The 18094-nt window shown below is 44.4% G+C and overlaps 1 protein-coding gene across 1 annotated transcript in view; it reads right to left on the minus strand.

The window, feature by feature from the left end:
- The window catches only part of LOC308312386 (regulating synaptic membrane exocytosis protein 1-like), a gene marked incomplete at both ends in the record, with an annotated part of 39504 nt that extends 23250 nt beyond the window's left edge, over window positions 1-16254 (minus strand). The window contains one exon of the mRNA XM_080758990.1: window positions 16088-16254. Within this exon, the coding sequence (XP_080615116.1) occupies window positions 16088-16254 (167 nt within the window). The remainder of the gene's footprint in view (window positions 1-16087) is intronic.
- Window positions 16255-18094: the final 1840 nt, after the last annotated feature.

Below are 18094 nucleotides of genomic sequence, written 5' to 3' on the forward strand. Positions count from 1 at the left end.
CTACCAGTACCATAACACTACCACACTACCAGGAGCATACCACTACCACACTACCAGTACCATAACACTACCACACTATCAGGAGCATACCACTAACTACCACACTACCAGGAGCATACCACTACCACACTACCAGAACCATATACCATGCACTACCTACCAATTCACCACCAATACCACACTACCAGAACCATACTGTACACAGAAGAATATTGTACACAGAAGTAAACAAACACACTTAGCGATGCACAAACTTTAGCATACATGCACATGACTGGGCATATGCCTCGGCCTGGGGCTTTGTATATTCAGCTCACCATATCGGAGGACTCCATCCCTCCCTCTCTTCTCTATTCTCTCTCTGTCTTCTCGTTCTTTTTTCCATGCTTGGTGTGGAGTTGTTAATTAGTACCGCTATGAATACATTGCCCAGGGTGGGGGAGGGCCGGATAAAAATGCTGCGTGTGTGCAAGTCTGTGCATGTGCGTGTGTGTGTGTGTGTGTAGGAGTAAAGGGGGTTTGAAGGGGTGCACTATTTCTGTCTTGTCAGCTGATTCTAGCGGTGACGCCTTGCAGGGCTTATTCTCAGCCAAATGAGACATGTTCAAGAGCAGTGAGTGAGAAGACTGTTTTATGCCCTCGGTAAACATACACAAAGCAAAGTCCTGAGTGTTCATTTCAGTCTGGGAGTGTATGAAACTGACTCATTACGCTCTCAGAGTTTCATAAACACTAAGATTTTTGCTGTGCAGACAGCAAAAACACCAAGGAGTTTGTAACTTTAATACCTTTAATACAGGACCTCTCACCTTGCTATGGAAACAGCTGTGTGACAATTTACAATTTAGGCATTTAGCAGACGCTCTTAATCCAGAGCGATTTACAGTAAGCAAGAACAACATGGTAATACATCAAATACATAAAAAGTTGTCATCAAGAATCATACGTACAGTGGAATATCCTACTATAAATAAATGAGCCACGTCTTTGCATGCGCGTGTGCGCGCGTGTACGGTTGTAATGCACGTAACTCGAGAACCGTCTGCCCCACTGACTTCAAATTCGACTCGAGTCTGTGGCATACACCGTTGTCCAGAAACACCACAAAAGGCTCTGGTCAGGCTCTGTCAGTGGGCCTAATGAGGCCAACTCCTGTGCACCTGTGCAATTTCCAGCCTCTGCCTCAGCCAATTGATTGTCATGGCAACCCCACACCTGCCAATTGATTACTTAACCAGTCCACCTTTCACAGTCAGCCACTTTTCACAGTCAGCACTCTTCAGACACAGGCAGATACAGAGATCTCCATGTGGGAACAGACAGATAGTTAAAACGGGTGCTATGTCAATGGGTATTATTAGGTTCCCAAGTTGCATCGTTCCCAAGTACTGTAGGCCGGTGACCGACGGGCACGTACAGGTCTAGTCATAATGAAACTATTCATATACACTGTAGAGTACTATACATAAGATGCTAAATTACATAAGTTGAGCTTTTGCATACGCCTGTAAGGGAGTGCTACGGGTCTGAGGTGGGTTTTCAGACTATACGGCTGAAGATTGGGAGTGAATCTGCAGTCCTGATTGCAATGGGAAGTGCATTCCATAGTTTTGGAGCCAGAAGGGAGAAGAGTTGGGACGTGTGGAGCATTGTCCCAACCTTTTTAGTGAATGTTCTTCCAACTTCCCTGCGTTGGCTGATCTGAGTGTCAGATCGGGAGGGTTTGTAGGGTCCAATCAGACTTGCAAGATATGTGGGTGCCATACCTTTGGTTGCTTTGAAGGCCAGCATCAGAGTTTTGTATACTCTGTGCGGGCAGCAATCGGAAGCCAATGGAGAGAGCGGAGAAGGGGGGCAGCGGCTCTAGGTGATGTTGGTTGGAGGGGCTGCCTAAGAAATATTATGCTACGGGCCAATATACGATAGTATATGCTGATTGATTGATTGATTGATTGATTTATTAACAGTTTGCAGAATTACAGTACAACTCAATACAAAAACATGCTATCCATTGTTCACCCTATACTCAGCATGTTCACAGAATACTGGTCTACAGCAACAACAGCATCAGCATCACATTCCACAACAACCCAGTACCCATGCAGTGCTACTCAGAAAATCTATTACACTATGCTACCCAACTATAGTTCAACCTGCAGCAATAGCATCATATTCCAGATATCAAACTACAGCAATGACACTACTACAGGCCTACACTTTGTTACAAGGCTTATATTAAAAATACTCAATATCCAAACAGCCATTTCCACCGTCTTCAAAGCAACCACACCAAAACACGGTACAAAATAGCCCCTCCGCCGCGGTTCCATGTGCTATGGGACAAGTAGAAATGCAAACAAATAGCAAATTACCTAAATAATAAAGTTTCCCCTGTGACATAAAAAACGGAGTTCTTTGCCATTTAATAAACAGTTATACACTCACCTCAAAAACGCCGGGTCAAACCTGGGTATACTTCTACTTCCTTGACGAATAAACTGCTGAAAGTGGGAGTCCGTCGGTCCGAGACGTGAGGCAGTTTATATTATTTCCTCTTCTGGAAAAGTGGAAAGTTCAAACCTCGCGCTAAGGAAAGTCAGTGTACGCTTGTCGAAAACAAACTACAAATCTACAAGCTCACTCAGCGTTGCAACGCGACGAGTTGTTAGCTTGTAGATCATGAAACCGTGACGTGGAGTCAACCAATAACAAAGAAGCAGTTTACGTCTTGCTTGTGTGTGCGCGTGCGTGCGTGCATGTGCGCGCGCATATCACTCCCGTCTCCCATAAGTTCCATAGCAACACCAGCGCCTGTGTGTGTGTGTGTGTGTGTGTGTGTGTGTGTGTGTGTGTGTGTATTTATCACTCCCATTGTAAAAATAACCAATAATATATATATATATATATATATATATATATATATATATATATATATATATATATATATAGGCCTATATATATATATATATATACCGGTATGCCTATATACACACATAATATAGGCCTAATATAATTGATCGCAATTATATTATTATTATTATTATTATATGATTATCGAAGGTTAACTATAGAATCGTACGTCACCCAAAATCCCCATACATGGGGAAAACTATTGTGCCCAAGTCTTGTGACATCATTATGACATGCAGGGATGATAGTAAATCAGGGATTATATAGTAAATGCGACCTGCTATGGAGATCCTGATGTCATCAATATTAGTATATGGATGTATGTCAGAACCTGACATTCCATATGTTGATCGTTCCCCATCCGTCCTTCCTCTTCGATGTCTCCCTTATGACTGATACCTGTCCATTTAAACTCTAGACGGGCCTGCCCCAAAGTTATAAGTGCAGCCTCCTGGGCTCCGAGGGACTTCCAGACTTGTTAGCCCGGCAGCCGGCGAAAACAATTAAGAGTTCTCAACAGGCCTGAAAATGAAGTTCCGGCCCTACCTGGGCCCTCAAACCCTGTACACTCAAGACACTGCCCCCGCTGCCACCCTTAGATCTCCATATATGGAGCTGACCTGTTCTAACATTCCATATGTTGATCTGACCTCATCAAACCATGTACACTCAAGACACGCTCCATATAAGGCCAGTGCACACGACCTCGACCTCAGTCCTCAGTCCTCGACCTCATAGTTGCAACCGTAGGCCACAGATTACTATGAAAACCTGAGAAACATGTCAGTCAGTGACTCCGTCGCACCACCATATATGGCCGTCAGTCCGTCACGCCTATATACAGTATGTCCGTGTCCATACAACACTGTCAATGAGGGAGAAGACTAGAATATATCATCACGCTCCATAAATGGAGCTGACCTGTTCTGACATTCCATAATTGATCTGACCTCATCAAAAGCCAGTACACTCAATACACCAGCTACCAGCTTGGCTTTGGTGGTCTGTCCAGTCATTAGACCAGCTAAGTCCAGATGGTAAGCTGTTTTTTGTTGGTCAGTCCACCATTTGACCATCTACCAGCTTGGCTTTGCTGGTCATCTGGCCAGCCAGCTGGCTCACCAGCAAAGACCAGCAGAATCCAGCCTTCGACCAGCTAACCAAATACACTGACAAATGAGCCAGACCAGCTGACCAGCATGTCCAGCCTGGTATACCATCTAAACCAGCCTAAGACCAGGTAAAACCAGCTAAAACCACCTAAAACCAGCAACCATCATCAGCTGGTTTTTGCTGGATTTTTCAGCAGGGCTGTCAGTCATTCAACACAATGAAAGCCAATGGAAGCATTTTGGGCTGTAAAAATCAGCCCATTTTGACCTATTTTGTGTTTTTCTTGTATCTATTTGATGCTGTTGCTGCTTTAGATTATACCAGAATATAAAAGTATCTATTCTAAAACATTTTAATAATAATTTCTCATCTTTACTCCATAAGATAGGGGGGGCTCAGCCCATACATACGAGCCATGCGTGAATGTTGGGTGGTAGAAGATCAAGCGAGCTGCAGCATTCTGGATCAATTGGAGAGGCAAGTGTGCATGCCGGTAGGCCAGTAAGGAGAGAGTTACAATTGTCTTGAAAGTTGTCACGTTGTACAGGCATGTTCCAGGAGAGGAGAGGAGAGGAGAGGAGAGGAGAGGAGAGGAGAGGAGAGGAGAGGAGAGGAGAGGAAGGTAGGTGATGAATGTTAAACATCTCGCCTAAAAGAAGGAAAAGAAGGACAAGAAGGAAGAAGGAAAAGAAGGACGAGAAGGAGGAAGAAAGATGGACAAAGGCAGAGCCAAAACGAAACCAGCGTGGGCCTGAAACCGACAGATGAGGAGGAGGAAGAAGAGGAGGAGGATGAAGGGGACGAGGAGGTGATGCATCCGGCAGCCACTCTATAAATACCACGTGAGAAGAGAAGTGGAGGATGCAGAGAGGATGAGACAACAGCGTTTATAGAAAGAAGAGGGCAGAGGAAAGGGAAGAGCGAATTCAGGGGCATGAAAGCAGTAAAAAGCTCCCATCGTAAATTAATGTGAGAATTCACATGTCAGGAGAATGGAGCTGGGATCTGAGCAAGGAGGAAAGCCAGAGGGGCCGAAGTACAAAAAGCGTTAACCTGAGAAATATGAGAACTGACACCAGCTTAGAATGTATGCGTAGTTACCTGTGACCATGCATACAGCCCTACTTGTCATGTAACAACAAGGTCATATCATTGCCTGTACTGAAACTATACTCACAAAGCCCCATTCCTACAGCCATGACCCACCCATGTCCTATAGCCACAGAGCATCCATCCAATAGCCACAGGGTCTTGGCTCTACAGCTACAGAATCTGTAGCTGTCAGTGGTGGAAAAATACCTGTAGTCACCTCTAGTGTTGTGGTGACATATTGTAGAACCCCCATATGACCAACATCCTCTATTACTTGCAGAAAATCAAGTTTGTAAAGGCTTACCCTGCTTGGTAGTAGAGTTGGCCTAGCTGTGACCCTTGTCCTATTGCCAAATATCTGCCCTGTAGCCACATGCCTATAGGCAAATATCCTAGTCCTATTCTGTAACCACATGCCTCAGTCCTATAATCACAGATCCCAATGCAAAGATCCCAGTCATATAGCCACAGAGTTTCAGATGTAGCCAAAGACCCCAGTCCTAGATCCAAACAAACACAAGTGTAGGCTACAAAGCACAGGGCTGATCCTCCTAGCTTCATTTAGGTTCTCAATTAGATTCTCTCCTCTAATCCCACACTGACAATGTTGACTGTCCTTTTATTGATGTTGTGAGTGTTCTCCCTGTATTTATGGACTAGAGTGCCTTTTTGGCATGCACTCCTCAGAGAGAGAGAGAGAGAGAGAGAGAGAGAGAGAGAGAGAGAGGAGAATAACAGTTGTGTCCGTGTGTGCGTGCGAGAGTGGACGCATGCATTTAAGTATAGACAAGTGAGCGGATGGCTGTGCAGTGTGCAAGTACATGCACAAGTTGTGTATAGAGCAGTGTGTAATCTAAGTGTTCCATCCTGCATCACACTGACTGTCCTGTGACTCCTTGTACCTCTGCTTATTTTTCTCTCTCCTTTTCCATTTATACTCCTCCACCACCCCTCACATTTGCCAATTTCCTTTTCTCTCTTCTTCCTGTACCTCACTCTCTCATCTCATCCATATATTGGATTCCACTCTGTCAACAGCTGGTAATTGATAAAAATGGTCTCATCCATATCCTTGCCCTGGCCATTATTCCTGCCGGCAAGCTGGAAGATCTCATCCAGACCCATGCACAGCACGCACGCACGCACGCAAACACACACACACACACACACGCACGCACGCACGCACGCACGCACACACGCACACACACACACACACACACACACACACACACACACACACACACACACACACACACACACACACACACACACACACACACACACACACACACACACACACACACACACACACACACACACACACACACACGTACGCTTACTGTATGGACTCCTTTTCTCTTTCCAACTCTCACACACATGAACTACAGCCCTGGCACAGAGGTCTCTGACCTCATGCAGCTGTCTGGCTGACGTATATAAGCCATCAGTCTGTATGTGGATGTGTTGTGATTGTAGAGCGACCCCTAATCCCCACAATATTACCAGCCCTCGATGCCCTTCCTCCTTTCCATTCTTCATTTCCTGTGGTCTGCCCTAACATCAAACTCTTGTAAGTCTAAGGCACTTTGAAAGGAAACAATGTGTCATACGGATGAAAGAAGAAAAACAATAAACATTAAATATAATTATGGCATCCATTCTGAGTCATAGTACTGTCTAGTGGAATTGACTCACACTTGCAGACAACCAGATGAAGATTAAGCTTACCCATACATAATATGACACACATAGTATTGTGTTGCTTACCAAAAATAACTGATTTTCAACAAGTGAAAAAAATTGACCATTTAAATTAAGCTGCCCAACCTTCACCTTTGCATGTAGAAACAAACCTTTGCTAGTAGAAAACTATTAAAGATAGTATGTTATTGGTATGTTATTGCCGTTTTGGTGGACAGTCTTGTTCAACAGGTGTGCATGGACCCCTTGCCCTCACACACACTCACAGGCAGTAGGCGCGCGCGCACAGGCGCGTGCACTCTCTCTCTCTCTCTCTCTCTCTCTCTCTCTCTCTCTCTCTCTCTCTCTCTCTCACTGTCTTCCCTCATTTCCTCACAGACAATTAAAGTGATGGTTATCTTAACCACTTAACCCCTATAGATCTACTTCGTCGTACGACAAATTGCAAAAATTGCCGCTTGATGCCTCGCATGCTGTGAGCTAGATCTGCAAAAAAGCTGATTTTTAGCATGTTTGACAAACTGATGTGAACTGATGCAAACGTAACAATTTTACTTTGATTTCTTTGTTTGTTTTCCACAAAATAATGTGGTTTAACAGTAGCAGAATGCTTCTGCACTACTCTCACTAAACAGTGCAGTGGGCCCACCATGCCATGGCCACGTGACGGCTGCTGTTCAGTGTGCATACTGGACATACACACACGATCAAGCTCTGCCATTTAATTCAACTCCTTGTGGAATCATGTGAGCACACAGTGAAACCCACAATGAAATGTTGGTTGAATTCCGTGTGTAGAATTGAACCAAGCACACCTTTGCTGTCCTCGTGGGGATCTTGTGTCATAGAAGTGCAGTTATTTCAGTCACGTCGTATGTCCCCATGTTTGTCCATGTGTGAAATAATATACTAAGTAATTGTGACCACACAGCAGAGGGGAGGGTGGGAGGGAGGGGAGACAGAGAGAAAGATTGAGAGAGACAGAGTGAAGGAGGGGTGTGTGTGTGTGTGTGTGTGTGTGTGTGTGTGTGTGTGTGTGTGTGTGTGTGTGTGTGTGTGTGTGTGTGTGTGTGTGTGTGTGTGTGTGTGTGCGCGCGCGTGTGTGCGTGTGTGTGAGAGAGAAAGAGAGAGAGAGATCCTGGCCGGCCCAAGCAGAATGCCTCCTCATTAAACTTTGATGCCGGTGAGCAGTGGGAGCACTAAAGAGGTTACTCACCACTGTTCACTCAAGGTTTCTTCATACCCCCCCCCCTTCCATACCCCCCCTCTATACACACACCTCCCTCTCCCTCTACTGTATCTCTCTAAGACCCTCAATTCACTTCCTGTCCCGCCCTTATATATGTGCAGTCTGCTTCCATCTTTGACTTGGAGTAAGTGTGAAAGGCCATAACCCCCCCCCCACACACACACACACGCACACGCACACACACACACACACACACACACAAACATTGTTCACACATCTCGAGAAGCGCCAGACCGGGCACCGAGGGAGTGCTCTGCCCGGTGTCAAGTCGGTTGGATAAGCGGGTGCTCAGAATTGCAGAACCGACCGATATGCCCGTAAATAGAGATCTGTGTGTATTGCAGAGGACCCGAGGGAGTGATGTGCAGAGCAGAAAGTCACTGCCCAGTCATATGGAGGGTCATGGCATTTTATACCAGGGTACATACATTTTCTCCAGGGATACACTTTCTAAAAATCGACCCCAACTTGGTGGGGCATGCATAAATGGTAAATGGTGCATTGATATAGCGCTTTTATCCAAGGTGCTTTACATAGATTGTGCATTACATTCACAGTTTTCACATGCACACATTCATACACCGACATATAACTCTGGGGATCGAACTGGGAACCTCACGGTTTTCCCATCTGGCCGTTCTACCGGCTACTCCACCCTTGAGCCATGACTGCTGCTCTGCATTTCCAACTTGCATTGTTCCCAAGTAGGCTTGTGCCCAACGGGCAATAGAGGAAGGTTTTTGAGGGTGAGAAAATTAATGTCATAATTAAAGGCTGAAGCAAAATGTACCATTCCAAGTGGAGTTACATTAATTCCTCCAAGTGTTGTTTTACAGTAATAAAAAGAAAAGAAAAAAGTGTGAATATTCAATCTAGCACTCTCTATTCAGAGAAAGAGGAATGTGCTGTGCTGTGAGATATTCAAACACTCCAGATGTCTGGGAAAGTGCAAACACTTTACTGTAACTCTGAAGGTGTAAAAAATGACCCATTGGCTGTTTTTCAGTAAGGTACTGATGCATATTCATCACATATATGCTATAGGCTACAGTGTATAAAAAATATACACTTTTATAGGCTGAGTTCATGTTTGTGTGCATGCGTGTTTGTGCGCACAGTCGGCCGCACACGTATGTGTGTCTGTGTGAGATCAAATAACCATGCAGTTACACAGACACACCATTATGCATTTCTAATTAACGAAATTTAACAGCAGGCAAATATGAAACACGTTTAAAAAAAGATACAGAACATCAACGACAGCCAGCAAACTGAATATTTAAATATTTCAGGAACTGCTTCCAAGTATGAGCTATTTTCAGACCTGCTCCATAATTCAACATTAGCATTTTCCTCCCAGAAACGTTGAGACTCAGCTAGCTCAGCTCAGAACGTTTTCTGTTTGTCTTAACTAGATGACACTTTGAGACGTTTGCTTTTTCTCAAGAGAGTTGATCTGGTTGGTGTGATGTTACTCGCCATGTGCTACAGCTAGGGTTGTCAACTACTGACCCCTGAAATGAAATAAGGGACTTCCTTACAGTATGTCCTGGAAAAATATGAGATGTCCAGAAGAATCTCACATATACAGTAATATGTACAGTTATTACAGGATGTTATAAGATGTGTGTCATTGATCGATTCCCAACAATAAGGGCAATATGTGTCCCTGATCAGTTCAATAAGAGACACGTCTTTTTGTGTCCAAATAAGGGACGATTCAGTATTTCAAGGGACGGTTGTTGGCAACCCTAAAGCACACTTTTGTCCCATTTGGAACATCTCCCTCTGCTATATAGCTCCAAGCTAAGGTCCCACTGCACCAGGTGCCGGCATAGTGCGACATGCACCCGCTTATTTAGTCAGCCTGTGGCCAGTCAGACCCCATCCACATGCACAGTACTGCTTCCGTAAGATTGCATTGGGAAAACATGGCACAGGCTGACTAAAAAAGCGATTTGTTTCAACCCGGTTAGATTTTCTTGCCCGCTAGAAAATAAAACATCTGAGAGCAGGGAGCCTGACCTTTACTTTTTGGATACAATGTGTGTAAATACAATAGGTAAGTGTGCATCGTGGAAAATATTGGCTGGTGTCGCACTATGCCGGTACCCAGCGTGGTGGAACCTCATCTCAGAACTACATACAGTGGAGGGAGAGGTTCCATGCAAGCCCCCAGAACGGCTGTCCAACGTTGAAGCTACCTACTGGCCAAAACTGGAACTGCAGCATGTTCATGGAGGTGGACGGACATTCAGTGACGTCCTGTGCGTAACGTATGTCAACCCTGACCTCAAATTTGAGACCGCTCTCAACTTCCGCTCACTCGAGCCATTGAGTTATAATGGTACTTCTGGCAGTCTTCTAGGTGCTTCAAAACGCCACTTCCATTGGAATGAATAGCGGGGGAATCTCTAGTAGCCTACATTGTCACGCCTATAGACAGAGTAAGCCTGATAGCAATGCTATATCCAGTTAACTTTAATCAATTGTCATTTTGGAAAATCTACAAGCTAGTAGATCGGCCATTTTCACAATTCATCGTAAAGCAATGTATACAGGGCTTAAGTGGTTAATGTTAAAAAAGTTAACCCAGGTGCCACATTGTCAACAGCTATATGTCAGTGGCTTGGGTGATGTTCTGCATGCAGTCAGCATTGACCTCCAGCTTCATTCCACATCTAGTCATGGGGTCACAGAAACCAGCTGTGTGTGTCAACCTCGGACAGGGACCCTGTCTGTCAGTCAACAATCCCCTCAGCACTGCAGCTGATGCAATTTAATAAATAAAGCAGCATGTAAAAAAGAGTGTCTGAAAGAGAGCCAGAGAGAGAGAGAGAGAGAGAGAGAGAGAGAGAGAGAGAGAGAGAGAGAGAGATGAGGGGGAGGGGAGAGGGAGATAGAGAGAAGGAATAGAGAAGGGACTGAACTAGTGTGTATATTCTTATAATATGAACACTGTGTCTGTGTGACATTTAATTAAATTCAGTGAGCTTTATAAAGTGCTACAGGGATGATGTCTTTTTGTAGGCCAACCCGGAAGTCATGGATTCCTTGCTACCACAGATTTCCAAAATAATCTTTACATTGGGTTTTGGCTCAATGACGAAAATAAGGCTTATTCGTATAAGGCTTATTATTATAATTATATATGATATTTATTATTTACATATTTTGTTCAACAAGATCTCCACACTAACTTTCGGTGATTTTAGAAGAACCCAATTAATACCACTTTCTTTTTTTACAAGCAGTTAAAAATAAGTTATACTTTCTAGCTTGTGTCAACCACCACAGACCTTATTTTCTGCAAAAAAAGATCCTTTGGGGAAAAAAGGCAGTGGAAATATATGACGAGGGAATCACTTCTTGGTTTTAGAACTACAAACTATTAACAAGCTGAGACAAACGCAAACTGCAACGCATAAAACCTGTATACCTTTGAGGCTAATCTGTATCTCTTATTCCTATATACTTTTTAGCCGTTGTTTATACTGTACCACTTTGACTGGGTTATGTGTTGGCTTATATCTTTATTCATCATTAGCTTTCATAAAGTGGTCGCTAGACTTCCTTTGGTCCACAAAAATGACAACAATAAAAACAGACAATAATTACGAATAATTACAAAACATTACTAAGCTCACAATGCGTCGCAATGTGATGCATTGTGAGCTTGTAGATCTGCTATTTATACAAATAAAATAACACTTGTAAATTGTGTGAAGTGAGGGGCGCTGTTATCATCATACATCATCACATTCCGGCCAATCATAATTGGCGTCCTCACTTTTCTGTCCTCTCTTTTTATCCTCAGCAAATCAAATCATCGCTATGGGGTACACACAAAGCTAGGCATAGGGAGGGGCTAGCGCCCCTTAAAAAAGCACACCTATGTGAACTGACCGGTGCACGCTGCTCAACAAAACCGCTGACACACACACACACACACACACACACACACACACACACACACACACACAGACAGACAGACAGACAGACAGACAGACAGACAGACAGACAGACAGACAGACAGACAGACAGACAGACAGACAGACAGACAGACAGACAGACAGACAGACAGACAGACAGACAGACAGACAGACAGACAGACAGACAGATAGACAGACAGATCCAGTCATTGGAGTGGTTAGGCACCGCTCAGAAAGGCACAACAGACATATAGTGATCAGCAAAGAAGCTGTCACTTTGAAGTGAATGTATGTCTGGTCTACAGACATGAAAATGACTCCTGATCAGTTCTGTGAACTTTGCGATTAACCGTAAATGTGCTCCCTCCTGTTATCTGTCCACAGTATTATAATACTTAAGCCTCCAACTCCCTCCCCTGTCCCCCTCCTCCACTTCCTCTCAGGGCTCTGATTCCTCTCGTTCTCAATGTCCAGCATAGGGCAGCCCAGAAACAAGCCCCTCTTGAAAGTGGCATGGCTCCCACTCAATGCTTCCACCGCCACTTGTACTGCTCTGTCCTGTCGCTGCACAGTGCACACCCATCCCCTCTATGGCAGGACTATAACACCTCTGCTTACTGTAGCAAATCAATAATTGAAAGATCTGTCTATATTTATAATTTTGGAAACATCAAAGGTTCTGTGGATGATAAGAGGCTGGGGTGAGTGGATTAAGCTCCTGCCTCACATTTCCTCCTAGTGTCTTGACAGTTCACTTAACACTGCCAGTGGGGGTCTACAGTCATGATAAAAGTCCATAAAGTGTCTGGTGTACTAGGCAACATCAGATAGCGTATCGGCAAAAAGAAAAGCAGGTGCTGCCTTCCCATGGCCTGGCAGGCTAATCATTAGCCCAGAGCCAACACTCATGGAAGGACAACAGGCCACTCCCATCCTGGGGATTGGGGTGATGGTGAGAGATACAGCTCTCATCCATCACTACCAGCTGTTCAGGTCTCAGGCCCTTAGAACTAGATTGGACTGCACTGTCACATTAGATGTTGAAACAAATATATGATTTAGATTTGGTTATGTACATTCATATAAGTTTGGAACTTTGCCATTCTTTTACTGTATAAACTTGATGAAATCACCAAATATCTTCACCCTTTTCTACAATCACATATCTTTGGTTATTTTACTAGCCTACTTCAAACCTAGTCCTATGGCACTGGGCAGAGCAATTGTCACGAGTTATGGTCATTTTAAGCACTCAAAACTGATGTAACACTACTGTAGCACCCTGCGTGCAATTTAAGCTTTTTGGTTTTACAATTCCCATGGCAGACCCCTGAACAGTGTCTGTGGCAAGTGTGGTGTGTATTGGAGCAACAGTGCGCCTTGGCAATGTATGGCCCCTGGGCACCCCTGACACAGTAAACAAGATGTACATTACAATGTGACCACTAGTGTGACTATTCTCATGGCAGACCCCTGAACAGTGTGTGTCTGTGAACATATAGGCCTATCATGTATTTGTGGGAAAGGTCAGTCTTACTGGTGAATGTCTTAGACTTAGTTTACAAGTCTGTTGCCATAGATAGACTGACAAAAGTAAAACATTTCTATGGCTGATGTAATTTTATTGGAACCCATGAGAGCAGATGAGTGCAGATCCCACTTGAATGTGTGTTTCCACCCCCCCCCCCCCCCCCCCCTAGATTAATAGTTTGTGGGTGTACAGTATCTAAGCCTATAGATAATAGTTTGTGGGTGTACAGTATCTAACCCTAGAAAATAGTTTGTGGGTGTACAGTATCATAAGCTATAGACGATATGTGAGGTGAGGGGTTTAAAGGAGCTTTCAACAAACAAACAAAGAAACAAAAAACAAGGCATTAGTTTTCATTACTATTCTTTACTTTTGGGCAAATAGTATTATTTGTGTTGAGCAGGAGACTTCATTCCTAACTCGTAATAGCGTGCTAATCCTATAATGCCTCATTTGTGCATGTCGTCTGACAGTGCAGCACAAAGGGCCACCTGATGTGGACCTTCATCAAACATTGACTTCAGTATTGAAACAGGAATGAATATACATTAAGACTATACAGAATAATTATAGAATTATAGAACCGATATTTTTTTGTTGGGATCATCATCTGGCAAAAGTTTAGTTAGTTTAGTTGTGTGCCTTCATCACTGAGTAAGTCTGTGATTCAATCCACAATGCACTGAGGATAATGTGGGAATCATGCCTACAGCCAATCCATACAAAGATACTGCCCCAGTCTATCAGTATCAACTATCTGAAACTGCTATTGAAATGTTCCCTATCTCCTTCCCCATGCTTACTTCAGTGTTGCCATATCCACCACCGAACATCATGCAACAACATATCAAGCTGTTACAGCAAGGCTAGTGTACACTGTCCACAAGCAACTGAACTGAATAAGGTTTTTTTTAATCACACCATTTATCCAACCGTGATAAGAGGGACCACCGCCATGTGTATAGCGTAGGTCTATGTACAGTACAACACGTGGTCAGTGTGTGAGCGCCGCTCACTGGCTGAGTATGGATCCCATCAATGATCCAGATGATGAGGCCATTATTGACTGAACCTGAGCAGCGGAGGTCCTCATGGAACATTAAATACATCACTTCCTTCCTCTCATATCAAGAAAGACAGACAGCCACCTGCTTTTCCAATGCTCCAATCAGGAAATGAAAATCGCAATTGTATCAAGTGGTAGGCTAATGATTGGCTAGGTCTACTGTCACATTATTTCGTATCCAGAATAAATCTAAAAAACATTGACACACCTTTTTAACAGCATTATAGTAGGCCTAGCTTTTTTAAACGTTTTTTAAAGCCTATAATAGCGGAATCCTTACAGGCATTATTGAGGTCCGATGGTCGCTGTCGGAAACTGACAGGTGGAGATCCCCCGAGACAAAATCCTACAATGTAACCCTCCCCTCACGATAGACAGAGACGACCACGGGGATGACAGACACACTATAGCACACAACAGCTGCTTCAAGCATGAACGAATGGACTATAGGGTTTGAGTATGACACTGGCTCGAAATTTCCGTCAAGCCTTACAAATACTCGCGCTATCAGTATCTTATGATGAGATTCTCAACCACACCCCGTTCACTCATGCCGTGGGTTGGAGAAATGACGGTCTCACGAACCGTCCGTCGAAGCGAGCGAGTGTATCAAATGGTTTGCCACTCGATCCACGAGCATCATTAACGCACGCTACAATGTCACGATGATTGTCCCCTCATAAAAGGGTCACATATCTTCCCCGTGTAAAACCTTTCGTCTTGCGTTGTTGACGAACCCACTTTTAGCCTGATACTGTATCTACATGTGCGTAAATGGGCTACGTTACTGAGAAAATATCAGCTAATATGGATACCGACCGACATGTGAAACTGAAGATGGCACAGCCTACTTTCCCCATTCACTAAAACGGGTGGAGGATAGAGAGGTATGATTCATCCCCAGCACCCCCCCACTGTCACACCCCGGCCATCACCACAGCCGAGCCGTGTCCGCGCTGCCTACACGCGTAACACTCGGCTGGCAGCCTGCACGGTGCACCCTTCAGAAGGGCTGTCACAGTATGGGCTATTATTTTAATGTATACGTGCTTGTGAATGAACATGTGTAGCTGCGTGGCACCTACACCTGCTACAATATGTGGGCCTATACGAATAAACAGGCCTAGCTGGTTGCTTTTAGGCTACTATATCATATCATATTATGATATGACCAGGTGGATATTTTCGAACCACACGATGGTCTTCGCGTCTCTTGGGTTAAATTATTCGAAGGTTTAATCTGCACTGGCATTGCAACCGCGGCAGTTTTACAACAATAATGACAACATGCACACATGCAGCACAATAGCTGTGAATTGTAACAGCTGTGGTGGGGAATGATGTCCACCAGAACGACAGACGACAGGTAGGCTGTAATGTTGGTACCGGTATGTTCAATTCAAATCGCTGTCATTGTCCAGGGATGCCTTTCTCTTGAATGGGGTAAATGCTTTACGCGTTTCAAGCTCACACAAACGAATTGCTGTCCTTACTTTAACATGGCATCTTCTTTCTCCTCTTCCTCTTTTTGCCGAACCATCACTGCCATGATGATCTCCCTCTCCTCCTCCGTGAGGTGGCTGAGGTCCGGCGTGTCCGGCATGGATGGCGGCACGGTGGGTGGGCGAGGGCCGCCTTGGGGCCCCACTGAGGCGGACATGTTTTCCACCACCACCACCCCTCCTTGGCGTGTCGTTTCGACTGACAGAATCCCGAGCGTTGGGAGCCACACCTCACGACATAGTCCACGGGAAGAACAGCAGCTGCTGCAGTTCTGGTGAATAGTGCAAACCGCTCATGGCTCCAGGCACCCACGGTTGTGCTTTTGTTTGTCCTCGGCTTTTTACCACTACTCTTGGCGTTCCCCCCACCCCCCGCCTGCCCGCCGCTCCCCTCCACCGCCGGTTTACGGGGAACCCATGTCCACTCCAGGAGCTGGCATGTAGCAGGCTAGGCAGAGAGACCCCTGGATTACTTGGATGATGCCGCCGCTGGACTCGAGTTTGATGTTGGGCGCTATAGGCGGAGCCCGCCCTCTCTCTCTCTCTCTCTCTCTCTCTCTCTCTCTCTCTCTCTCTCTCTCTCTCTATACTGTTAATGCACTACTTGCTACCGCTCTCTCTGAGAGTTGAGACTGAGAGATAAAACAGTTAACATCTTCCTTCCTTTAATGGAGACGCAAATGAAAAAAGGGGCCTCTCCTGCCAATGTGCTTTCAACGCTTTTTTATATAGTTATCCTTGAGTCCTAACCCCCCCTCTTTCTCTGTCTGTGACACACACACACACACACACACACACACACACACACACACACACACACACACACACACACACACACACACACACACACACACACACACACACACACACACACACACACACACACACACACACACACTCATTTCATTTCACCCCAGATTGAGAGTTGTGGTTTGGCTGTTTCGTTTATTTATTGCACATACATCTCATGAGTAGCCTATACAGCGTAATCTAAATGATAACCTGAACGATGAACTGAATCTTATGCTGTGTTGATTGTATGATGAGTATAGCTTGGAAAACATATATACTGTAACATCAATTAAGGAATGTTTATATGGCATGCTGCACGATCTAAAATGTATATGTTTTTTATTATCTTTCAAATAAACGTCATCAGTTTGTAGCCTAACACTCTCAGTGTTAAAATAACGCTAATCTGTTGTGTATAGACTACATGTGGGTGGATGCATCGTTTGTCGTTCATGTCGTGACTCGTGGGCAGTGGTACACTGCAATGTATACATTGCGGTGTATACTGCAATGTAAAAGTAAAAGTTCGGAATTAAAAAAGTAGAGAGAGAGTCAGAGTAAATACCAAAATTGTACTTAAGTACAGTACTTGAGTAAATGTATACTTTACACCACTGCTCGTCGGAGAAATTAATTAAATTCAGCACCATGGACAGCGGCACACCCTTCTGTCTTTTGGACAACTTCCTCTCCTCTCCACACTTTCATTCATTGCGTCATTATTTAGTAACTTCTGTGGAGAGAGTTTTTTCCCCCCCTCTTTTGCTGAGTTTGCTTATTTTTTACTCAAATGAGAAAACTTTTGAGGTGGACAGTAAAATCCTCAGTAGGCTATAAGTAAGACTATATAGCTTAACTGACACTATATCAGAATCAGAGTTAAACTGTGTATAGTTGGATGGATAGTCTCAGAAACCCAGACCTTTTATTGGATGGATGATGCACGGTTTATCGTAAGTGTCGTGACTCGTGGGAGAAATTAATTGGATTCAGCACCATGGACAGCGTCACATATTACCAACCGAACTTTAACCTATCGTGACACACGCACACACACACACACACACACACACACACACACACACACACACACACACACACACACACACACACACACACACACACACACTTCACAGGCAGGCTAGCCTATGCCGATCCAGTGATGCTGACACCGTTTCCTACCACTGACGTAATGTTAGGCTAGTG

The sequence above is a fragment of the Protomyctophum bolini genome (assembly GCF_963924005.1).
Source record: "Protomyctophum bolini genome assembly, chromosome: 3".
NCBI classification, from domain to species: Eukaryota; Metazoa; Chordata; class Actinopteri; order Myctophiformes; family Myctophidae; genus Protomyctophum; species Protomyctophum bolini.